Source organism: Olea europaea, chromosome 10, assembly GCF_002742605.1.
Source record: "Olea europaea var. sylvestris chromosome 10, O_europaea_v1, whole genome shotgun sequence".
In the NCBI taxonomy this organism is placed as follows: domain Eukaryota; kingdom Viridiplantae; phylum Streptophyta; class Magnoliopsida; order Lamiales; family Oleaceae; genus Olea; species Olea europaea.
Genome location: NC_036246.1, coordinates 30,762,731 through 30,790,020, shown reverse-complemented (window position 1 = coordinate 30,790,020; position 27,290 = coordinate 30,762,731). Strand labels below are relative to the sequence as shown.

Below are 27,290 nucleotides of genomic sequence, written 5' to 3'. Positions count from 1 at the left end.
TGGCTAATTTGGATTCCATGTTATAATTAGAAATATATCTGGTTTTCCATGACGTTGGACGACAGCCATTGCATCTAAATATCTTTTAAGCATATCTCTAGGCCCACATGTGAAAGTTTGTGGTAGAACAATCTTCTTTCCAATTTTTGACCCTCTTGTTTCCCCATTTTGAACACTATCCACAATACCTTAATAAAGTTCAGCACAAATTTGTTTCTGATTGCTACGAAAATAGTCTAATCTGGCAGTTTCAATTTTAACATACATATCTACAATATATTGTTGAAAAAGTCTACCAGTATGAAGCAACACAGACTTACTAGAAGGCCTAATTTGTAACTTGTAAGAATAGTACTCGCGGCAAGAAACCTGTGATCGTTTCCTCATTCCATTGAATACTGCATAAGGATAAAAAAAATGCATCTTACACCCATTTGGAGCATTTAATTTATATGAATTAGTAAACATATAAAAAAGTTTAATAGCAAACCTTGTGCCTCTTTTGCAATGATTTTAGTTTCCAAATTTACTGTGCTAGGAAAAGCTACGCAATCGGGTAAATTCTGAGTTTCAAAATATGTTTTTTTGTATCTCTGAATACCTTCATGCCAACCAGGTTCTCCAAATGGGAAAAGTAAAGGGTATTGCAAAGGATCATAACAACTATAATAATGGTGAACCTTATGTGAATCACCAGAATGACCATATATAGTAATATCACGAACACGAATATTTGCATTGTCATCATCCTCAACCCATACAGCGGCTACTTGAGATGCTGAACGAGTATTGAAGACTCTTTGATCAAGTCCAGGATCGCATCTTATTTGTATTCGATTATCGTGCAAATTGGTCATATTACTTAAAGACCTAAAGAATCTACTATACGGATTTACTTTCAAGATTTCAATCAAAATGATCAAAGTAGATTCAACAAAATTTTCTGAAATTTTCATACGATTTTCAACTTCGTTATTCGTATCATAAAAATATAATTGCATATAAGAAGGCTGATTATTTTTCGGCAGAAGTTGATTTACATAATGATATACTTGTCCCTGGATTCTGAATGTGTAAATACCTTTATATGCTCTAAAAAGGTCTGTATCGCACTTTACACCAAATGAAGTGAATGCAAAATGGTTATTATATCCACGTGAAATTTTCTTAAACTCCATGCATTCAGGTTCTTTAGAAGTAAATAAATTATACAATTCAGTTGGTGAATCAGGCATATAAAGTTTAACTTTTCCATCAGAGCAACAGAATCCTTTAGTTTTTCTATAAAATTTTCGCGCACCACAATGTTCACAATAGTTCCATGTCGGTAATACATATGCATTAGTAGGTATGTTTAATAGGTTAGAAATCCCTCGTACTTTAGAATGAACAATATTAGTACGTGCTTGATTTGAAGTAGAAGCCTGAAAATTAGGATGCAACGTGGAATTATTTATTCTTTTACGACGATCAACGCGTGGACTTTGAATTCGATTCCTCCTATTCGCCTGTCTTTGGTTTTGTTGTTGGCGAATAAAAGCAGTATACGATTCAGTTGCATTTTGAGAAGTACTATCAATGTTCGAAGAATCCATGGAGAAAAGATCTTCATCTCTAGTTTAACGAAAGCAAAGAATTTTCATTTTAGTGAATGAAATAATTAAAAAATTAATAATACTACTAAGTTTCCACAATAGAAAAAATATTCGATAGACACAAGTGAACCAGACTCTCACAACATTAAAAACATGCATAAAGCTGAAGTTTAATAAAAAAATTGTTTACTTCAAAGCAATAGCAATAAATATAAACATTGTTGACTGAACTGTTGATGAAATAAAATTTTAATAAGACTTATATGATGTAAAAGCAGGAATAAAAGATTAACATTTTTATATAATTCTTGTAAAATTAATAGTTTTTAAAAAAAAAAAACATAAATACTATTGTAATGTTGTAAAAGTTTTTGCTATACTACTACCGTAGAGTAAGAAAATAAAGACTTCTAAAAAGAAAATATTTTTCATCTATAAATTTAGTGGTTTTGCTTCCACCCAATCAACCTACATATGCAATCTATTTCTAAAGTTATAATGTAAGTAATTTATCAACAATCATAAACTTAATAAATTCATAAGTGGACGACTGAAAATGCACAAAGAATTCAGGCAGCAAGTAATAAAAGATTTCCATCTATGAATTTCTGCCTTAATAAGCTCTAACAAAGTATCTTTTTCAATGAAAAAGTATGGTACTCTAGCTTCTCTCTTGGAACATTCGAAATTCTAATTCAAAGCAACCTACAGAATAAATTTCCCTATAAATACACTTCCATTATAACTATTTAACTTAGACAAGACTTCTATCTACCACGGTCATCTATCAATTTATAAAAAATCAAGGCATGGCACTAAATACTACACGGCGCCTTCAATTCAAATTTTATTCATCTTTAAAGTTAATATAAATCTACATGTCCCCAACACATATATTTTAAAGAATTTTTAAAGTTCATACAAAGTTAGGCGTTTTCAACTTAAATAATTTTCATATTAGATAAGAATAAGAAAAAAATATCTCTAGTCTACATACTAAAGGAAAAAACTGGTTACGTGTGAAATTGTGCCAAACATAAACAATAACTTGGACAATCTCCTCTCTTATAGTAAAGGCAGATACTATTTTATTATTATATACTAATTAAATAAAATATATTCTATACGAAGAAAAGTAATCCCCTCTCCTCACACACGTAAACATGTATGTATGTAAATGTGTATGTACACATCTATATAATTTTCACCCTCTATTAACATTTTTTTTTTGCGTCCCGTGCTAGGAGGATTCGTCTGGGTGAATCATCAGTGGGTCCTGAATGAAAAATGGAGTGAAATAGTGATTCGAAATTGTTGAAGTTGGCTATGAATGATGATAGTTGATTCCTCACCAGCTTCGAAACGGCGAAAATTCATGACCTTCAACCTCATGAACCATGAATATGTAAACGTAGATATATTTTCATGCATGTACAGAAACGAGAACATACCTTATATGGAGCTAAAGGAAGACGAACCCAGCTAGATTTTCATCTACAAACAAAGGAAAACTACGTACCTTAAATAAATAGTAAGAAAATAAAAAAAGAAATACACAAAAAAGAAAAATTATAAGAAGAACATACCCAAAATAATTGTTGCAACTTCCAGAATTTTCTTCTCCACTATTGATGACGAGAAAATACGAATTAGGCTAAAGGCAAAAGCGAATAATGGTAGAAGGACGACATTTTTTTCAGAGAAAACAAGATTTTGAGGAGAATTCGTTCTGCAAAACAATGGCTAGAATTTAGAAAGAAAAGGATTGAATTGATAGAAAAGTATTGTGCGAAATTTATGTGGTAAGAAAAAAAAATAAACAGCACACGACATTTTACTTCAAATGTGGGTCCCATTCATTAATGTTTGGACAACTATATTTTTTAATTCCCATATCACCCTTAACATTAATATAGGTATATAAATTAGTCTGTAGTTAGAAAGTGAAGGGTAATTGTGCCAAATTGTTTATTAAATAGAGGGTATAATGTTACTTTTGAAATCTCAATTATGTGGGAAAAAGGAAAATCATCTAATAACTTTGCTATATACCTCGGGAATGCACGTTTTCCGATTTCAAGAAGTCAACAAAATCAACTACACTTCAATAAGTCAAAAAAATCAACTACATTAATTATTCCTCACGAGAGGAGGTGGATGTGAGATAATACAAAAGCAAGAAGATGCAGACTATGCGGTCTCAAAAAGAAAACGTGGCTCATTTTGGGGACCAACCAACTGTAGCAAAACCAGATATGTAAATCGAGCAAGTGTGAAAACCAGTGTGACATGAATGAATAGTAAAGAAAGCCTCTCTTTTAAGAGAGTAAAGATTAAAGTTGTTTACTAGAAAGATAATGTCAATCATTCATAAAAGGACAAAAGGGTAAGGATTTACCTCCCTCACGATACTCCAGGGTAGGGGTGGTGGGGGACCCTTAAGGTTAGGGTTTAACCCTTTTACAAAAGGGTAAGGATTATATTATTAAGTTGCATTACCTCAGCCCACTTAAATTAACTAAGAAAATAAAGTATGTAAATTGAAGCTTATTTCAAATAAAATCATAATGAACAACTTATATTTAATGTCAAACAAATAATAAATCACGTATTTTTTTTCAATAAATTTGAGGTTGGTTCCTATATTTAGTGTCATATATTTTTTGTCATCTAATAATGAAAAAAGCAATACATATCTGGTAAGGCGCTTTAAATTTAACATTAATACCAAAGAAAAAGAAATTAAAATCTTGTGCATGATAGTATCTAATGTGGTACAACAAAACTTTCCACACATATAGCCAAATTTGGTAAGATTTAAAATTCGAATTTTAATTTAAGTTAAAATCAATCCGTAATTTTAACCACACATTAATTTATGAAATCTCCAATTAATTTTCAACCGTATATCTCATGAACTTTTTCAAAATTTAGGGAAAATTGCAGTAGAGGCCCTTAACTTTTAAAACATTATCAGACTTTTCCCAAATCTTTAATTTGTTGCAACCATCACCCCAAATCTTTCGAAACGTTGCGACGGAGGCCCTTTTGGACGATTTTCATCCAAATGTCTGTTAGTTGACTAATAATTTTGATTTTGACCATAATTTTAATATTTTTGAAAAGGTAAAATAGTAACTTCCATTTATTACATTAAAATAAGTGAGAAATTAAATTAGAAAAAAAAATAGCAAAAAAAAAGAAGCCAGTCGTCGTCTGCTTCCTCCCACCCCCACCCCCACCCCAAACCCAAAATCCATTACCGTCACCGCCATCTCCACCTCCACCTCCCCTCAGATGAGTTACTAATCAACGAAACTTCTTCGAGAAATTCACTAATCGTTTTAGGAATATAAGGTTTCATCGCCCCGATTGTCTACAAGTCAAACTCAGTTCCGATGGTCCCATTTCTTGGTAGATCTTTAATTTTCAATTGATCAAATATCTCAGTTTTCTCATGAATACATAATCATAGATAAAGGAGAAAAAATGAAGATCTATATTGCCAGTGTAAATGCAATAGATAGAATAAAAATTAGTGATTTTTTCAAAGAAAGAAGCATGAAGATTCTGTTTAAGCAACGCCAAGTTTTGACAAAGCTGAGTCGATGATATATATGCAAATATGAAGTCTTTTCCGGGTCATTGCATATCAGGGGGAGGTGGAGGTGGAGGTGGAGGTGGAGGTGGAGGTGGTGATAATTGATTTTGGGTTTGGGTTTGGGGTATTTTAATGTAATAAATAGAAGTTACTATTTTACCCTTTCAAAAATATTAAAAATATGGTTAGAGTCAAAATACTTAGTCAACTAACAGACATTTGGATTAAAATGTCCAAAAGGGCCTCCATCACAATATTTCGAAAGGTTTGGGATGACGATTGCAACAAATTAAATGTTTGGGAAAAGTCTGTTAATGTTTTAAAGGTTTGGAGCCTCTGCTGCAATTTTTCCCAAAATTTACTAAAAATTTGATTTGAATCCCCACCAAACACGGCCATATTGTAGTACTTATTCATTCATCAACCTAGCCTCTATCATATTCTTTTTCTTCTTTCAACCCTACTCGTACTCTAGTTGTTATTTTTCCGATGTTTTCTAAGGCGAGAAGAAACCTCTAAAGTTGCCACGGATCAAAATCTATATGATAGGCCATGATAAATTGCGCGAATTAAGTAACATGAGCTCATTCTTGCCATGCATCATTCTAAAAAAAATAAAATAATAAATAAATAAATGAAGGTTTTTCTCACTCATAAAAACGTAACTAAACAAGAGAAGAAAACAAACCAGCACACATTATTCAGATTATACATACTAAACAAGAAACAAAATCAAAAGAGGAAAAAAAAAATAGAAAGGACCACGAGCTTCAATTTACATTTTGACTTCAATTTCCTTGGGCAAATTCTGATGTTCATGAACTTGTTTGGTTCTGTTGGTTTGATATCCAATAATCCCGGGCGATGATGTTAAACACTGTCGGATAGTCGGATTAGATTTCATAGGCTTCGATCGATGATTGAAATATTTATTAACACACTATTTAATTGAGTCAATCCGAAAAAACAACTTGAAAGTCGTTTGAAGCAACTTAATATAGTAAATGTTGCTCACGGTCCATTTACTTTTTGGATGACTCAATTTGTGTTCCGCCCCCTTTAACCATTAGTTGGTCCATGAGCCCACTATATTATTACACCCTAAACCTATATATTGGCCTCATTGTTGAATAAGCCGCGTGTGTGTGCAAATGGAAAGAGCCCGCCGATGTTTTCTCTTGTTTTCTCTCTTAAGCCTTAAAATTGAATCTGTCTTCCTCTATTCTTGGTGATTCATTGCAGCCACCATATTGTGTTCTTTGTGAACACATTGATTTGAGCAATCGAAGTAAGAATCGTTGTTTGGGTTGGAGCCATTGTTGGATGTGTTTAATAAGGTTGAAATTGGTGAAACTGAGCCCGAAAAATCCACCATCGGAGGTCGATTATTCAACATTTGGTATCAGAGCGAGGTTGGGGTGGAATTTCCAGCCAAAATCCAACCAGAAAATCGGCAGAAATCAAAAAATAAAACTGTCCAGAAAATTTTCCCAAAAATCGGATCTGCAACTTCAATTTTCGGCCAATCTAGGCGTCTTTTGGTGAAATGGAGGCCGGATTCATGATTCGCAGGTGGAGGCGGTGTTGGGTGGCCGGCGCGTCTAGGCTACGACGCCCCGCGATGGCAGGGCATGGCACGTGGCTTCTCCGGCGGTAGCGCGTGTGGGCGCATGGAGCAGATTCTGGGAAAGCTGTCTTCAGACAGTTTGTTCCTCACATTATTTCTAATATTTTTCGTGTTAGAAGTTTTCTGTTTCAGATTACACAAAAAAAGTTGGACGATTTTACCCCTAGAAATCGAACTACATTTCTTGGCAGACTGCATGATTATATTTGCTAAATCTTTAGGACGAATAGTGGTGGTCCTAAAGCAGTAGATTCGCATCTCTCTCGATTATACGGACTCAGACACGTCCGCTCTGGTCAATTGGCTTAACCAGTTAATTTCAGTATTAGCGCGTCACCGTGTGGGGTGACAATAGGTTGGTGATCGTCATTGCTTGGCAACCATTGCTTGTGCTAGAAATTAGGATTACTTGCTCTTAATTGTTGCGATTGAGTACTTATTTTTGGATAAATTAGCGTATTGTGCTTTATGCTAAAATTGTCGTGAAAATTCGTTTGATTGGATATACCTATTTTGTTGCATCGTAAGTTCCGCTGTCTTGTTACTTCCGCTAGAATACCTAGACCTTACCCATTCGAACGTTTCCTTGATCTAAGATCGCGAGTCTTACGAAACCTTGGGAATCTAGAACGGTGTATATTGCGGCCGTAGAATTACTTTGTGTGATCTATTTGCCCAATTGATTGCTTCGTTTTTCAAAAATGTCTTCGCATTTCAAAGTTGGTATTTTTAATGGAAAAGGTGATTTTTCAATTTGGCAACAAAAAATGAAGGGCATTTTAGTCCAACAAAAGATTTCAAAAGCCATTGAAGGTAATTTTCCAACTAATTTTTCAAAAGAACAAAAAGAAGAAGTCGATGAGCTTGCTTATACCTCAATCATTTTATATCTGTCTGACACTATTTTGAGAAAAGTAGGAAAACTGAAAACCACAAAAGATTTTTGGAAAAAGTTGGAAGATCTATATTTGTTTAAATTCACTCCCAATAAACTTTATCTTTTTGAGCGTTTCTTCAGTTTTAAAATGGATCCTTTAAAGGATCTTGATGACAATTTAGATGTTTTCAATAAACTTGTCCAAGATATTGTTAATTGTGAAGAAACCATATCTGAAACCTACAAGACTATAATCTTGCTTAATTCTATGCCTGAGTCATATAAGGAAGTTAAAAATGCCATTAAGTATGGTAGGTATACATTGACTCCCAAGATTGTCGTAGACTCGCTTAGAAGTAAGAAGACGGAAATGAAGGCTAAAAATAAAGATAAGAGGAGTGGTGAGTTACACATGATAAGGAGTGGAATGAAGTTTAAGAAAATAAATTTGGGTAGAGCTCAAAATAGTGGTAATTCGAGTAATGAAGGTGGTAAGATGAAGGGCAAGGGACGGGACAAGTCTAGTGGTAGACGATGTTATAGTTGTGGTAAGTCTGGACACTTTATTAGGGATTGTCCCAAGAAGAAGAATAAGCAGAAGGGTTATGTGAGAGGTGAGACGAATGTGGTTGAGGGGTCGAGTTATGACCCCAGTGAGGTTTATCGAGAGAGTAAACCCAGTCATTGCATATGCATCTGTGTGTGATCCTTTCAGCATGTGTGTGATTGTCTAATTTGTTGCATGATTATATGTTGCATTTCAATTTGTTTGATATGTGTGTTTGCATGAATTTGAGGTAATGTGATTACTTGGTTTGATCGTTTGCATGCATAGTGGATTAGGATGCATTAGCAGTGTGTTAGATATCTTTTGGTAAGGTGGAGTATAGATGCCTAGGGGTACATGGTGATTTGTACCGGGGGATGTGGAGTGTGACATTTGGATCACGAGTGGAGATGTGATCAAATGTGTAGAATCATTTATCTGTGAAAGAGACCATGTACAAGTGGAGTGCGAGAGAGGCACTTCTATCACTTTTGCAAGGTGGAGTCCCATTATCCACGTAGGTTAGGAGAAGTGATGTGATGATAGAGGATTATCCTTGAACTTAGGATCTATTGTGACTTGCCATTTTGACATGAGTTGTGTGATTTATTTAATGAGCATGGTGGGCGATGAGAAGAGGTATGTGTTCTCGAGGTGGGAGTAACACGAAATGAGATAGGATAAGTGTAGTGAGATCTTTCGTAAGGTCATTTATGCATGTTTTGCATATGTGTTTGATCGTATGCTGATTGACTTGGTGTTAATCGGTGGTTCTGTGTGAACGTGAATTTGAAAAGATCTGTGTGAGGTATCCAATATAATTTATTTATCGCATGATTAGTTGTTCACTGTAAGTACTTGTTTCTACCTGAGTGTTTTTTGGACTTTAGCCCCGGTGAGTAATGAAGCAGGTATGGTGTGTGTTTCGGTTCGAAACACGAGGTAAGGTCTGAGATACCAATTTTATTGGATTACCTTGATTGTGCAAGTTTAAACTTTGTGTTTTTGTTACTTGCAGATTATTGGGCATCAAGGTGGAGATTGTTGGATTTTTGATACCCAATAATCCCGGGCGATGATGTTAAACAGTGTTGGATAGTCGGATTAGATTTCATAGGTTTCGGTCGATGATTGAAATATTTATTAACACACTATTTGATTGGCTCAACCCGAAAAACAACTTGAGAGTTATTTGAAGCAACTTCATATAGTTAATGTTGCTCACGGCCCACTTACTTCTTGGATAGCTCAATTTGTATTCCGCCCCCTTTAACTATTAGTTGGTCCATGAGCCCACTATATTATTACACCCTAAACCTATATATTGGCCTCATTGTTGAATAAGCCGCGTGTGTGTGCAAATGAAAAGAGGCAGCCGACATTTTCTCTTGTTTTCTCTCTTGAACCTTAAAATTGAATCCGTCTTCCTCTATTCTTGGCGATTCATTGCAGCCATCATATTGTATTCTTTGTGAACACATTGATTTGAGCAATCAAAGTAAGAATCGTTGTTTGGGTTGGAACCATTATTGGGTGTGTTTAATAAGGTTGAGATTGATGAAACTGAGCCTGAAAAATCCACCATCGGAGGTCGATTATTCAACAGGTTCCATCATTAATTGACTGTGAAACCACTGGAATTTTCTCTGAATTTAACTTTGCACTGATGTTCGCAATGTCAATAATTTCCTCAGTTAATTCTGGAATTTTGTGTTCTTCCAAAATTATAGTCTCATTTGGTATTTCAGGAAGCCTTTTTTTATATTTTTTGGGTCACCCTTGTCTGCATAGAGCACCATCAGAAGAACCCCGAAGCTGATGCCTAGAATATTTGGAATATGTACAGGCGAAGTAATTTAACGAACCGGTCGTGTAAGAGGCGTGCTTTAATAGGCAGATGAAATGCCACTTTTTAATCGCAAAAACAAGAGCGCATTTAATAACTTACCGCAATGCTGTAATCCTTAAGTAGTAGACCATAGAAGAACCACATAACAGCTAATTGTAAGGAAAAATGATAGAAGAAACGGCATATACTCGACGCTCTTTGTTCGTATAATTTTTCTCTGCAAAGACAATATATAAAAGAAACAAAAAAATAAAAGACACAGAACTTGATGCTCAAAATTAATTGATTTTCTACTTTCTTTTTCTGTGCTTACCACAATGCCCAGTGGGGCAATAATTACACAGTGAAAATACTAGACAAATTCATCCAACACGTGCACGTCGTGTAGCTTTCACGACAAGATTTGAGAGAACGATCAGACCAAACCCAAATACTGTCAGTACGACAACTAACTTTATAGCTTGCACCAATATTCAAATAAGCCAAGAAATCAACTGGTCAACAACATTATATATGGATTTACTTTTTAACATAGGAGAAAATAATTCAAATATATAAAATTCCACGTCAAATAAAGATGAAAAATTTAGACCAACTTATAAGTGTTTGAACTCAATTTCTTAATAACTTCGACATTTTAAGATGGAAGTCCAAGATTTAACATAGTATCAGAACACATTAAGTTCTAACAAGCAATTCGATCAGATTCAAACTTAAAAAATGAGTACATGAATTTCAAGATTGGTCTATTGAAATGAGTCACCGTCTTGTAGCAGGATGTTAAGGAATAAATCTCACATCGAATGAAGATGAAAAGATATATCGATTTATTAGAGTTTTGGCTAATCCTCTTAATAAAATTAACATTTTAAGATAGGATTCCAAGCCTTAATATACAATATACTTGTCTTTTGTTTAAATCATCATTCATTTGTGCATTGTGAGATGCACAAGGGGCGTGATAAGAACATAATCCAAATATATAAACTTATGATGTCTTTAGCCATTTAAACTTTTAGACAAAAAAATTTGAATTTGTATGTAATATCATTTTATCGAAAAAAGTGTTGTTAAAATAATATCGAATCACTGTTTAAAAATATATTTTTTTTTTTTGAAAGAATGTGAACCAAACAGGGCATCAATAAGAAGTCTGATACCTTCTTTGGGGTATAGAAGAGGTAGAAGCACATGTATATAATTTCAATGAAACATCCGATGGTATTTATGGTAATAACAAGTGTGGTATTGTCAGACTTGAGAAATGCATGATATATCCATAGCATGTAACTGAAGACAGCAACTACATAAGGAACCGATTGGAACCCTTCACTTGATTTTTTCTTGTAGATTTGATAAAAAGTTGGCCTGCATTAATTAATAATGAAGACCGTATAGTTAATAATTGAAGTTGAAATAATATTTTAATCAAAAACATTTTTAACTTGAATAAAATAATGAAACTTACAATGGGGAAAGATAGACCATGAAGGATATGATATTACCTAGAAAGCACCCAAAAAATTTGTTATAATGTTTATTTTTTAAATAACGACCATACTTGAATTTGAGTCATGTAGCAAAAATACATATCAGTTGTGCAGTATGTATAATACAATTTTCTTTAAATTGTAATATTATCGTTAGTGTTTGTTTGGTTGAGATTTTAATAATTGATTTTTTGACCGTTAAAGATAAAGTGAGCTCTACTTGTGAGGGAAGAATTTAAAAATGACAGTTGGAATAGTGAAATAACGGTCAAAAAATTTATTTTAATTAACTTTTAAATTGTACCAAACAAGCTCTTAATATCTAAACAACATATTTATTATATACTATTGGACATTACTAGTCACTATAATAAATAAATCGGGAGGGCATAAATTATTGAACCAATAAGTTTCAAAGTAAAGATTATGTGAAGTTGCATGTAGTTGATTTTGTTGTGGTGCATGTGAATGATTGAATATGATGATTGCCAAATCCATCCACAATAAATTTAATAGTCCATTTCCTAGTACACAAAGTAGTGATACTCGTGTCATTTCAAGGAGGATTTTGACCAACAAAAGAAAAAGACATTTAACCCTTATTTGATCTTCATTTTGGGGGAAATTATGCATTTTGAATAATAAATTGATGGAGTATGTGTGGTTAAAAATTAAAGAAAAGTTTTGAATTTACGTGTAATATAATTTATTGAAGAATGTAAAGTTGAAAATGAATTTTGAAAAACTGAATTTTTAGAACAATGGAAATCAAACAAGGGCTTAAGAAACTCAATTAATCAGTACATATTTTCCATATATATAAATATGGACGTGAAAAGTAATTCAGTTTAAAAGAAAACTGGGTTTTACCAAGTAGACCGAATGCAAGAATCCACTCTCCAGAGAAACCTGCCATCTCCCTTCACCAAATCTTGATTTAAGATATATTATTAGCATTCAGAACTCTGATGGACATTGACGAATGGTTACGGTACCTATTTATATAGAAAAAAATATGGGACACTTAAGTATTAATATAGAAGTTAGCAAGATTTATTTAAATAAAAAATAGCAGATAATTTCTAATAAAGATGTGGAGTCCTTTTTGTGATACCTTAATTAAAAAAAAAAGGAAGAAGCAAGATTTATTTAAATAAAAAATAACAGATAATTTCTAATAAAGATGAGGAGTCCTTTTTGTAATACCTTAATTAAAAAAAAAAAAAAAAGGAAGAAGAAGAAAAAAAAAATAGAATTTTTTTGCCAACGTGTTAGGAATTAAGTGGTCTACATTATTAGACTTGACTTCCTCAACTTTGAAAGGTAAGTAAAAAGTTACTTATTGTCAACTTATGTTTGATTTTAGAGTTGTTAGATTGTTATATTAAATTCAATTCTATTGAAGGGGTTAAGTACAATAAACTATGAAATTAAGTAAAGTAAAAGAAAAACTAGTTTTAGTGATTAAAGAGACTATAGAAATCGCTTAAACGTGAAATGATTAAGTTCGGGTATCGCCTATTTAATTATTGAAATTATTTAAAATAATTAATTGTTTATTTAAAAATTATATCATATTTCAGACGACGATACTGACATTAGAACAGCTTACCAATCGGGTTGACTTTGCGAACATAGTATTGTTAGTGGAAAAATATAAATATTTTTAAAATATTTATAAATTAAGTTTATTGTTAAAGTGTGTGCAATTATATGCAATTATGTATTCGAATTACATGGTTATTATAGAAATATCTTTTATTATGATACATGTGGGATTTCAAAGATTGTATACGTTACATTGTGAATTGGAATATGAGATATGATTTTGAGATCGACCAGAAAAGTACCCATGATTATATATTTCTTCTAGTTCACCGAAGGACCTTGGCCATGTTCTATATTATACTGAGTGGTCTTGGATCGGGGATGAAGGGATCTCGACTGTGTACATATAGTTCACTGAGGGGCATTGACCGTGTTCTATAATTGATCATGAGAGGTCTTTGAGACCGACTTTCGTTCACGGAGGGGCCAAAAGCCCGTGGCGAAAGTTCTTAGCCCAAGGAGCGGATTATATATTTCAGTCAAAGGGTACATTTTTGGTGGATTTTTCAGCACATTTGATATAATGAGATTATAGCATGGTTATCAGCTCATGTTTATATCATGATTTTGAGATGATATTTTATGACCTTATGTGTATATTTCACTTTTTGGCGATAATTACATGATGGTAGCTTGTGAATTATTAAATGATATGAACTCCATTTTCGATAGAAATGTAAAATTGAAAAAGTATATTTATTTTGAACTTCTTCACTCACTAAGCTATCAACTCATATATTTTTCCATGATTTTTCCTACAAGTGGAAATTGATTCTTTTTAGATGGAAGAGCCTAATGATTTCAGAATAAGAGCCACGCGACATGTTGAATATTATAACTCATATTGATGAAGTACAAAGTAAATATTTTAGGCCCATCGCATTATATTTTATATAAGCATTTGATTATGTTGCATTTTTTTTTAAATAACTCATAGTCAACTTAGGTGATAGATTTGACATGTAGTCAGCATCTATCATCGGCGCACGTTACGTTTCGTGTCCACTAGGGTGATTCGGGATGGGTCGCGTCAAAGTGGTATCAAAGCATGGTTTCGAAAATTTTTATGGTTCATGCATGTTCAATGGATATGATCACATGTCGTGGTGGCAGAAATCATAGGCTCTCTAACTCAAATGCATAAAACCAAAAATGATAGAAATATTTTTTTAACAGATTCAGGAAAGACTAGTATGTAAGTATGATAGTTGCAATGATCCGATGGATTGAAAGTGTTATTAGTTGTTGGATTGAAATTGTGGTGTATTTAACCTATTAAGAGTTGAACAGATTTTAACGATTTTACAGGTTGTTTATGTATAGACATTCAAAGTAATAGATGGTATAAACACTTAATTATCAATTTATTTGTAGAACTACATGATTTTTTATTATGTATATATAGGAAAATTTTTAGTGATAGCTTGCACGATAAATATAAGGAAATGATATGATGTGTGATTGGTGATAATCAGTGAGGAATTTTAAATTATTTTTTAAGCCAAATGGTCATTAGTGTTATAAAAATTTTGTGGTGATTTATAGCCACTTATATGGGAGGATATTATAAATCATAATAGTGTATATTTATGCTATATGATAAGAAATTGTGGAAGACAAAATGATAATTTGCAGATTGTTAGATAACAATTCTTTATCGTGTATTTTAGGCATCGAGAAAATTAATGGTAATTTCAATTATTTTGATTATTTATGTGTTATTTGATTATAAGGAATGTGAGAATAATAAGGATGAACTTCATAATAATTACCTATTAGGGGTGACTTGTAGCTTTAAAAAATGAATTAAATGAATATGTGCATTTAGGTATGTTATGTGGAAAAAAAAAAAAAAAAGAGAAAAATTAGAGAATGGTAGAGTTGAAATTTATTGAGATTGGGAAATTAACATGCGGTATATTGATGTGTTAAATGTTCACGTGATAAATATGAAAGTTATTATCTTGTGATATTAAGGAAAATTGACATAATTAAATATTTTAAGTCATACGATATGATGATAAATGCCAAGATTACATGATCATAACATGATATGGCGAATAGCATGTAAATGAATATAATGGTTGTTCTATAGCAAAATAATGTGATGATAAATTTGGGTTGTTAAGTTAATTAATTTCGTTAAGAACATTCGTTGGATTATTGTGTTACATTCCATACAATTTGGAAGCGTTGAGTTAAATTTTGAGGTTAAGATGAATTTATTGAAATTTTAGTGTGTAATTTTTAGGCTATTTTCAATTGTATGGATCATGGACAAAGTATTTCATTTTCATCAAAATATATTTCTTAAGGAATATAAGTAGGACATGTTGAATTTGGATATTTCTAAAGTTTAAGATGATCATCAAATATAGATTTTACGCATTGTGAAATAGTATCTTTAGGCTACATTATCTCAATTCAAGGTCTTTATGCGATATACAAGAATGATTATGTATTGATGATAGATCAACGACCCATTTATGGAATAAAAATATATATTTTCATGATTAAATGTTATTATTATCTCTTCATAGAAAGAAAGAACAAAATTTATATGAATATAGAAATGTTAAAAGTTTTGCTATCAGGAAATTTTGAGGAAATGTTTGCTCTTATATCTAAAGATGATAAGTGATTGATTCACAAATGATTTATGTTAAGGTTTAGAAAATATTCTGAAATAAACTTATAAATTATGGATGATACTGTAGATTGTTGAAGAGGCATGATTAAAATATGATTTGGAGTTGGTTATATTGGGATTTTTTCATCACACTGCGTGAAATATCAATAGTTATCAATCATCAGACTTTAAGGTATATTTTATTCGAAATGGTGGAAATGGAAATTGTGTATATATTATCATTGGGTGATATAGAATTAAAGGAAAAGAACACCATATTGAACTATCTCAATTGTTTTGTTGGGGATAACTAGAATTTTAGAAAATCATGAACAATTGAATTTTTGGAGATATTGTTAATTTAGAATAGAGGTAGTTACCCTTAAAGTTTTTTTTTTTTTTTTGGGATTTCAAATACACGGAATGGAGACAAAATAGTATTTAAATCCTTGTGAATAGATTGATAAAGGTTACAAGATTCTTTTTAAATGATATAGTAAGTTCATAGGATAGACTTACAAAATTATATTTAGACAATATTTTTAATTCCATGGTGGAATTGGAGTATTTATCTTTAGTTAGTTGTAAGAAGTTATTTAATTAAATTACGCTATGCATTTTCTTTTGATATAATTCAGACATTATGAATACAAGTTCAAAAGAGAGGTTATCAACTAGTTTCTTAATTAAAGAGGACTTGGATAATTATCTATTTTTCATGGAATTGACATATAAGAACTAGACACAAATGACGATAACTAAAGGTATATATGATATTGAAATATTCTAAGGATGTATTTATTGTGATGAAATTGATGAAAGAATGCTATTCGGTTTTTGTACGTAACCATTGTTATGAAAAAAAAGAAGAAGAAGATTTGATTAGAGTATTGTTCAAATCAAGACGTTAGACGGAGTTTTGGAGAATACGAATAGTATCTTGAACTTCAAATTGGAAAATAATTAAGTTTTCCTAAGATTTGGAAAAAAAAGAAAAAAGAAAAGATGAGAATACCATATATTGGTTCTTTGGAAGTTATTAAAACTATGATGAGAAGGATTAAAGTTTGGGACTAAAAGCTCATTGGAGAAATCATTGAATAGAAGAGGCACTATGGAAAGTGAAGAGCAGATGTGTTCTCAAAATCCACAGCTTTTTTTTTTGTACTTAATTAATTGAATTTCGAGGACGAAATTCTTTTAAGGGGGTGAGTTTTGTAATGCCTTAATTTTTTTTAAAAAAAAGAGAGAGAGACAATGTATATATATATATATATATATATATAAGGTTAGGCGGTGGAATTGGATTGACTTTTATATCAATCCAATTCCATGCCAATCACAACCTATTTTCTTAATACAGATAGTGAGAGAGAAAACGGGAAAGAGAAGAGAGAAAAGAGAAAGGAGAAAGGGAAAAAAAAAAGGGAAGAAGAAGAAAAAAATAGAAATTTTTTGCCAATGTGTTAGGAATTAAGTGATCTACATTATTAGGTTTGAATTCCTTAATTTTGAAAGGTAGGTAAAATGTTACTTATTGTCAAGTTATATTTGATTTTATAGTTGTTAGATTGTTATATTAAATTCAATTTTATTGAAGGGGTTAAACATAATAAACTATGAAATTAGTAAAGTGAAAGAAAAACTAGTTTTAGTGATTAAAGAGACTGTAGAAATCGCTTAAACGTGCAATGATTAAGTTTGGATATTGCCTATTTAATTATTGAAATTATTTAAAATAATTAATTAATTATTTAAAAATTATATCATATTTCAGGCGATGATACTGACATCAGAACAGTTTACCAACCAGGTTGATTTTACGAACATAGTATTGTGAGTGGAAAAATATAAATATTTTTAAAATATTTATAAATTAAGTTTATTGTTAAAGTGTGTGCAATTATATGCAATTATGTATTCGAATTACATGGTTATTATGAAAATATCTTTTATTATGATACAGGTGGGATTTCAAAGATTGTATACGTTATACTGTGAATTGGAATATGAGATATGATTTTGAGATCGACTAGAAAAATACCCGTGATTATATATTTCTTTTAATTCACTGAGGGGCCTTGGTCGTGTTCTATACTACACTGAGGGGTCTTGGACCGAGGATGAAAGGGTCTCGACCGTATACATATAGTTCACTGAGGGGCCTTAGCAGTGTTCTAGAATTCATCATGAGAGGTCTTTAAGACCGACTTTCGTTCACGGAGGGGTCAAAGGCCCGTGGCGAAAGTTCTTAACCCGAGGAGCGGATTATATATTTCAGTCAGACGGTACATTTTTTGTGAATTTTTTAGCATGTTTGATGTGATGAGATTATAGCATGGTTATCAGCTGATGTTTATATCATGATTTTGAGATGATATTTTATGACCTTATGTGTATATTTCACTTTTTGGCTATAATTACATGATGGTAGCTTGTGAATTATTAAATGATATGAACTCCATTTTCGATAGAAATGTAAAATTGAAAAAGTATATTTATTTTGAACTTCTTCACTCACTAAGCTATCAACTCATATATTTTTCCATGATTTTTCCTACAAGTGGAAATTGATTCTTTTTAGCTGGAAGAGCCTAATGATTTCAGAATAAGAGCCACGCGACATGTTGAATATTATAACTCATATTGATGAAGCACGAAGTAAATATTTTGGGCTCATTGCATTATATTTTATATAAGCATTTGATTTTGTTGCATTTTTTTGAAATAACTCATGTCAGCTTTGGTATAGATTTGACATCTAGTCAGCATCTATTATCGGTGTACGTCACGTTTCGGATCCATTAGGGTAATTCGGGACAGGTCGTATCACTTTTTCAGGTCTTATATTAATTGAAGGAAAAATTGCACCGCTAGTCCCCAATTAATTAGAATTCTATATCGAATAAAGATAAAAATATTAATAAGCATATAAAGATTTGACTATGTTGGGAAATTATTAATTTGTCATATGGACCAACATATGTAATTAATTGTGTATAAATATTATTTTAAAGTTAAGCAAAAAATCAAAGTAATCTAATAAAGAATAACGTAATTGGGCTTAGAGAATCTAAATAAAGTGTGGACCGAATTATATTTTCAGAAATCGGATTTCTTTATAACTGTATTTCATAATGGGCGAAATACATATGGAAAAAATATATAATGTAATGATCTCTAATTCATATGTAACTTCTCATTCTTTGTGTAATCCATCAACATAAAAATTTAGAGAGAAGGCATATGGAAGAGGAATATTCAAAACCCACAATAAAAAACATATAATCTACAATCAAGAATCAAGATGGAGGAATTCAAGAATCAAAATTATGGATCAAGAAGAAAACCAAAAATAAGAATTAAAAAGTCAAACAAGGCAATTGAGATTGAAAGCAAGAAATCAATTAAGAAAGGATTCAAAGTTGATTTTCAAGAGTCAAGATCTAGAATCAATATCCAATAATAAAGAGTCATTTTCAAAGAATTAAGGCAAGTTTCGCATTATTTAATTTTCTTGGTGATTTGACATAGAGAATTTTGGCAATAAAGTCATTAGATTTTCATATTATTAAGATTTAAAATATCAACAAGTGGTATCAGAGCCGACTCCATGTTAAACCATTAGGATTAAATGAAGAATTTTGTGGTTAAAATTCATATATTGAGTTCTGAAATATTTTAATTTACAATATGAATTTTTAGCCATAAATTTTGAAATTCAAAATTATTTAAGGAAGAATTTTAGGGCTGGAATTCAAAATTAGGTTTTATATAGAAATAAAAAATTTTTGGATGTAAATTTCAAATCTTAGATATCTAAATTATGGGTATAAGGCAATTTTTTTCGGCATTATAGTAGCACCACAACATTGTAGCACACAAATAGCATCGCGATTCGGGACAGAGTGGCTAGGCGCTGTTGCGCCCGATTCTCTGTTTGGCGGTGCAGCGCCCAATTGCTGTCTTTAATATTTTTAATTTTTAATTTTTTTCTGGTTTTAAGTTCAAAACCAAAAAATTAATAAAAATAGTAATAATAAAAAACTAAAAAGAGATAATCAATTTCAAATCTTGGTATTTAAAGGTTATTTTGGATTACTAATTTTCTAAAATAGATTAGTTAAAGCAACATATTACCAAAGTAATAATTCTCGCCTAAATTAATTTATTTGGAATATATGAAGATTTTGTATACGTAATTCAAGTGGATATTTGCCGGCTCAAAGGAAGGTCAATATTTGACAGAATTATTTGCACAATTATGGTAATAAATATTCGACAATTGTAAAGTTTTTGTTATATGAACATTGAGTTGGTCCAAAGATAGACTTGATGTTTGACTGGATTTATTGTCAATATTTGATTACTACACCAAGATTACTACTTACAAGTTAATATTTCTATCCAAAAACTAAATATTAATATGGGTAATTGGTACCAAACGTCTCTACCTTTCGAGGTTATTGTGGAAAACGTCCATACCTTTCATTTTTTGGCATTTTTGCCCCTATTTCCATCTTTATTTGCGCTGTACATCTTTTTCACCATTTTTTGACATAAAATGACCAATATACCCTCCTATTTAAATAAAACAAAAAAGAAAAGAAAAGAAAATGAAAAAATAAATTGCAACTATAGGCCCAAACTTTTAAAAGTGCAAATAATCCCAAAAAATAACTTCATCTCTTCCCTCACCTCACCCCCACCCCATTGCCGCCATCCACCTTCTTTTTCTTCCCACTGCCGCCCTCCAGAGAGAAAGAAGAAGAGAGAAAAGAGAAAGGAAAAAAAAAAAAGGAAGAAGAAGAAGAAGAAAAGAGGAAGAGAAGAAAGGAAAAAAATAGAAAAAATTCGCCAACGTTTTAGGAATTAAGTGCTCTAAACTATTAGGCTTGAATTCCTCAATTTTGAAAGGTAAGTAAAAAGTTACTTATTGAAAGGTTATGTTTAATTTTATAGTTATTAGATTGTTAGATTAAATTCAATTTTATTGAAAGGGTTAAGTAAAATTAACTAGGAAATTGAATAAAATGAAAGAAAAATTAATTTTAATAATTAAAGAGATTTTAGAAATCGTCTAAATGTGAAATAATTAAGTTTGAGTATCGCCTATTTAACTAATGAAATTTCTTAAAATAGTTAATTATTGATTTAAAAATTATATCATATTTCAGGCGACGATACGGATATCGGGAAAGCTTACCAACCGAGTTGATTTTGGCGTATATAGTTTTGTGAGTGGAAAAATATTAATATTTTTAAAATATTTATAATTTAAGTAGATTATCAAAGTATGTGAAATTATGTGTTAGATTATATGATTATTATAGAAATGTCTTTTATTATGATTTATGTGGAATCTCAAAGATTATTCATAGCACATTTATGACTTGGTATGTAAGACATGTGATATTGGGATTTGTTCGATATGTGAGACATGTAATATTGAGATCAGCCAGAAAGGTACCCATGATTATATACTTCTTCTAGTTCACAAAGGGGTTTTGGTCGTGTTCTATCCTACACGGAGGGTCTTGAACTGACATTGATTTTGATTGTATATATATAGTTCACAGAAGGACTTTGGCTGTATTCTATAATTGATTATGAGAGGTCTTTGAGACCGACTTTCGTTCACGGAGGAGGTCAAAGGCTCGTGGCGAAAGTTCTAAGTCCGAGGGCGGATTACATATTTGAGTCAGAGGGTATTTTTTTGTGGATTTTTTAGCATGTTTGATGTGATGAGAGTATAATATGGTTATCAGCTGATGTTTATATCATGATTTTAAGATGATATTTTATGACCTTATGTGAATATTTCACTTTTTGACTATAATTACATGATGATAGCTTGTGAATTATCAAATGATGTGAATTTGATTTTCAATAAAAATGTATAAATGAAAAAATATATTTATTTTGAGCTTCTCCATTCATTGAGCTATCAACTCATATATTTTTTCACGTTTTTCCTTATTAGGTAGCAGTTGAGAATCTGGGCATCTTTTGGAGTTGAGCCTTGATTTTGGAATCAGAGCCACATGATAGAGTTTGTTAGTATAACTCACTTCATAGAACATGTAGTCAGTGTTTTGTGATGCATGTTCATATCTAGATGTGATTTTGTATCACTCGTAGATAGTTATGGGGCTCACTATGTATTTTATATTCCTATGTACATTTTATTATATTTCTTGGTAAAAGTTGAGATTTCGGCTTATCTTTATTGTGTTATGTTATGCTTTGAAATTTGTTTGAAATTGATCACAGGTTGGTTAGTCCTATTTACAGAGGAGATAATGCCGAAATTTTATTAGAAAAATGATGTATAAAAAGTGATATAATGTACTTATTGTAGCCTTGATGGTGGGTTCGACTTTTAGTTGGTATTTATCATCGGCGCATGCCACGTCCGGATCTAGTAGTGTTACACGGGGCGGGGTGTGTCAGTTTTGGCCACATGGATCTAGACTTTGCTTTAAGAACTAAACAATCCGCTACTTTTACGAATAAGAGTTCCGCTAATAAAACGTGACTCGAATAAGTGGGATTGTTCTTGCAGAAGTTTTATGATCATGATGCATAAAATTCTAGTAACATTTAGGGGCGCTGTGTCCAATAAGGTAACTGCCAATAAAATTTCTTAAAGAAATATTTCAAAAACGCTTTGTGAAAAACGATAAGGCCAAAACTAGTATGATTCTAGCAAAGCTGGTTTCACTAAAGTATAAGGCAAAAGAAAATATACGGGAGTACATTATGGGTGTGTCTCATTTTGCTTCAAAACCAACTGCATTAAAGTATGAGCTGTCTGATGACTTGTTTGTGCATATGTTTTTGATTTCTTTTCCTATGCAATTCGGTTAATTTAAGGTCAATTCCAATTGTTAAAAGGAGAGTTAGACTCTTGATGAGCTCATTTCGTATTATGTGCGAAAAGAAGAAAGTCTAAAACAAGAGAGAATTCGAAGTACTCACTTGGCAAATACTTCTAAGGATAAGTTAAAGAATAAAAAAATCTGTATCCAGTCCGGTTCAAAAGAAACAGCAAATACTTGAAAAGGTTAAATCATCTAGTTGCTGCTTTTTTGATAAATTGGGACATATAAAGAGAGGTTGTACTAAATACCACGCTTAGTGAGTAAAGAAAGTACACTTCTCACTTTGGTTTGTTTCTGTAGTTAATGTAGTTTGAATACCAATACACATTTGGTGGATAAATTTTGGTATAACTACTTATATAAGTGTGTCTATGCGGGGTTGTATAAATTGTCAAAAGCCAATTGATGCTGAAAGATTCATTTATGTGGGACGTTGGCAAATTAGTCAAAGTTTGGGCTATATGGACTTTTAGAATATTATTAAAGACTAGTTATTATTTGGATTTGAAATAAACATTTGAAGTACCATACTTTAGGACGAAATTTGGTTTCTGTTTCTACATTGGACAAATTCGATAACTTTTGTTCAATTGAAAATAGTAAGTTTAGTCTTTTTCTTAATTTTGTTCAAACTCATTTTTCTGATCCTTAGACATAGTTGCAGTAAAAGAATTATTACTGGCATTTAAAAGTTTTTGTTGTACTAAAATCCCTTTTATCTTTTTATTACCAAATAGAAAAATCAACTTTACCGTTAAAAACACCCAAGTTCAAACAATGTGTAGACATTTTAACAGATGAGATATGTAGGACATAAGCAACCTTCAAAGATACAACCACACAGAGAATGTCTTATAGATCACAGTTATACATCGGTCTAAATTCCCAATATTGTTGTGAGATTCAAACCTTAGTCTCAAGGAAATTTTGAACGAATAAGATCAAATGTAATAATTCTAATTACAAAAAACTCAGCAATAGTATGAAAATTAAACAATGATAAATATATAGCCACAAACACAATAATATCACAATTTAGGTAAATAGTCCCACAAAATACTAGCATCGGACAAGGCCACCATTTTATTGGTCACCATACACGATGACCTACTATTGCAGTAATTTAAAGATTTAGTTAATTTACCAGAGCGGACATAGCTATGGTCCATAACAATAAGATATGTGAATTTAATTAAGGATTCAAGCCCTTATTGCAAAATTAGCATTGCGCCTCAATTGCACAGAGTACACACGTACAAACACAACAATTTCGATTTTCAACTCATAAAGATTGAAAATCAACAAGAAATCGAGCCACTAGAGGCTCTGATACAAGTTTTTAAAGTAAATATAACTTTCAATTGATCAATAAAACACAAAGTGAGTTTCAAATCAATAATAATAACGAAATTAATACTATGAATTACAGATAAATAGTTCCCTTTCAATTATCATAAAGATTGACAACAAAAATAGACTGAACACGACTTAATTAATAACCCAATAACACACAAAGCCTCCACAAAGAAGACAGCATACATTATTTAGACTAGGGGAAAAGTCCCTGCACACGGCTTGTACAGGTGCGCACACATGAGGGTGAACCCACGCATACAGGCCCTGTGCAAAAAGGGTCTGTGCAGATAGCACAACCCTTTAGACTAATATATGGAACGACAAACAAAACTAAAAACAAAAAAAAAAAAATATTTACGCCGGCCCCGCGGCTTAGAGAATCCACAGAAATTTACATTAAACTTCAATCTCCATGGGAAAATTTTGATGCTCATGAGCTTCTTCAATTCCATCAATACTGGGCTGTGAAACCTCCGGATTTGTTTCTGAATTTAACAGTGCACTGATTTTTACAATGTTAATAATTTGCTCAGTTAATTCTGGAATTTTGTTTTCTTCCAAAAGTATAATTTTCTGTGGTATTTCAGGAAGCTTTTGCTTATCATTCATGGCAGTACTGTCTGCATTTTTGTACATAACATAAAGCACCATTTGAAGAACACCCAAGATGAAACCTAGAACATTTGGAATCTGTATTGACAAAGTAAAATAAAATATTGTTAGAACAATTAACGAACTTCGCGTTACCTGCTTTAAAGGGGAGAGGAAATGCCAAACCCATTCTGGAAAAGTCTGGTTTTGACTAAAAAATGGAATGCTGGTACGAACTTACAGCGATGTTATAGTCTTTACGAACTTACAGCGATGTTATAGTCTTTGAGTAGCAGACCATAAAAGAACCACGTAACAGCACTAATTGTGAGAAAAAATGATAGAAGAAATGGCATATATTCTACGCTCTTGGTTCGTATAACTTGTCTCTGCAAAGAAATCAAAATTTCAAATAAATTTATTCAAACTTATAGCCCGGAATTAGGAATGAAATATGAATAAAAAAATAATAATAATAATAATGCTTACCACAATGCCTAAAGGGGCGACAAATACACACAATGAAAATACTAGACAAATCCATCCAACAACATGAGCACGGTGTGAAGCTTTCACCACAAGTTGATTCGAGAAAACGATCAGACCAAACCCACAAAGTATCAGCAGAACAATTAACTTTATAGTATGTATCTACATTTCAAAAGAAATCCAAGTAAATAATTTAAATATATAAACTCGTTATCTCTTCAACCGTCGAAATTTTTTGACGAGAAAGTTCACTATTACCTTCTTTGGTGCATAGAAAAGGTAGAAGCAAATGCAAGCAGTTTCAATGACACATCCAACAGAATTTATAGTAATAAGTAGTGTGGTATTATCAGACTTGAGAAATGCATAGTATATCCACAACATGGAGCTGAAGAGAGCAACTACGTAAGGAAGTGATTGAAATCCTTCACTTGACTTTTTCTTATAAATTTGATAGAAAGTAGGCCTGCAATATTTGAAAAATTAAAATCAAAAAATATTTTCAATCGAATCACATTTAGAACTTAAATAAAATACTAAAACTTACAATGGTGAAAGATAGAACATGAAAGATATGATATTACCTACAAGAACACAGGAAAAATCATTATAACGCATTTATGTAATACATTTTATGCAAGTAATAATCGGATGTAAATTTGAATTGGGTAATATATATGTGTGTGTTGTTATATACTATCACAAAAAATACTAAATAATCCAATAAGTAAAAATTTCAATACTATTGAGTGAAGTTGCATGTAATTCATTTTCTGTCATACATGTTAATGATTGAATGTGATGATTGTTAAATCCATTAACAATAAATTTATTAGTCCATTTCCTAGTACACAAAGTAGCTAGTGTGACGAATGTCATTTCAAGGAGGATCTTGACCAACACAATTCTGTGAAGAATTAATGAACACAATTAAATATCATTCTTTTTCATAAGAAAATGTAAAAAAGTAATTAAGGTTAAAGAATTGTAGACATTACCAAGTATACCAAATGCAAGAACCCAATCTCCAGAGAAAACTGCCATCTCCGTCGGGAAAATTTGACAGTACCTTTAAGAAATATTATTAGCAATGTGAACTTTGATGGACAATAAGGAATGATTATGGTACCTATTTATATACAAAGAATATAGGACACTTGTGGATTAATATATGGAGAGCCAAGATTTTTTAAAATGAAAAAAAAAAAAAGAAAAGAAAAAGGAAAACAGATAATTTCTAATAAAGAGAGGGAGCCCTTTATCAGGTGTTATAGAAATTGAAGGAAAAATTGCACCAACGATCCTCCCATCTAAAAAGGATCGATTCCGAGGCAAAGATCTTGGGCTAAAGTCTTTCAACTACCATATTAAATTTGTGCACGTGTTAAATTTTTGATGGAAAACAATGAATTCAAACTATACTTGAAGGGACGTGTTGAAAATTATAGTTAAATGATATGAACGCAATCATTTCTGACAACTTAAACTTTTAAATTAAATGATTCAACACAACCTAATGCTTTTGTAGCAAGTTATCACAATTCTTCTCTTTGTTTTACTAAATGTCAAATTGGTCATTATAAATTCTCATTATAGTTGAACAATGAATCTAGCTTGAATAACAAAAACTATCCAAAATAGTGTTAGGTAGTTGAGTGTTCCTCTCATGTTAAATTTATGAAACTAAATTTTGCTGTACAATAAATGCCCGTGCTGAGAAACTAGAAGAAGAGCATAATTTATGAGGTCAGCCGATAATTTAAAATGGTTTTAAATATAATTATTAATTCATGCATGAGGGGTAGAATTGTCATGTCACATGTCATAGTTTAATCCTCCTGGCTAAATTTAAGATTGAGAATTATAAGAAAACGAAATATTTTCTTGTCTGGTGTCACAAGATTTTGCATGTTTTTATGTTCTATGGTAAAATTAATTGACAAAGAAAAGAAAGTGAAAAATGATGTATAACTACCTAAATCTGGTAATTTTTAGTTAATTAACCACCACCATTCATTTAAATTGTGTTTGGTAACCATTTTTTTTTTTTTTATGTAAAAATACATTTTGGAATAGTAAATTGATGGAAAATATGTGGTTGAAAAATAAGGAAAAGTTTTTTATTTACGTGTAATATTATTTTAATG

At 31.5% G+C, this 27,290-nt stretch overlaps 2 protein-coding genes and 1 pseudogene across 2 annotated transcripts; all 3 read right to left on the bottom strand.

Moving 5' to 3' along the window:
* Positions 1 to 3: 3 nt before the first annotated feature.
* On the bottom strand, positions 4 to 1,595 carry LOC111400527. Its single transcript, XM_023027934.1, has 3 exons — positions 491 to 1,595; positions 266 to 398; positions 4 to 175 (listed from the first exon to the last, which is right to left on the bottom strand). The coding sequence occupies exons 1-3, from the start codon at positions 1,593 to 1,595 to the stop codon at positions 4 to 6; spliced, it is 1,410 nt and encodes a 469-aa protein (XP_022883702.1).
* An 8,251-nt stretch (positions 1,596 to 9,846) lies between these two features.
* Positions 9,847 to 12,535, bottom strand: LOC111400526 (annotated as a pseudogene).
* An 11,645-nt stretch (positions 12,536 to 24,180) lies between these two features.
* Positions 24,181 to 26,446, bottom strand: LOC111401802 (bidirectional sugar transporter N3-like). The gene is made up of 6 exons (XM_023029709.1): positions 26,142 to 26,446; positions 25,691 to 25,727; positions 25,402 to 25,609; positions 25,144 to 25,305; positions 24,924 to 25,043; positions 24,181 to 24,753 (listed from the first exon to the last, which is right to left on the bottom strand). Exons 1-6 carry the CDS (start codon positions 26,185 to 26,187, stop codon positions 24,460 to 24,462), a joined length of 867 nt encoding a protein of 288 aa, XP_022885477.1. The 5' UTR covers positions 26,188 to 26,446; the 3' UTR covers positions 24,181 to 24,459.
* Between the last annotated feature and the right edge of the window lie 844 nt (positions 26,447 to 27,290).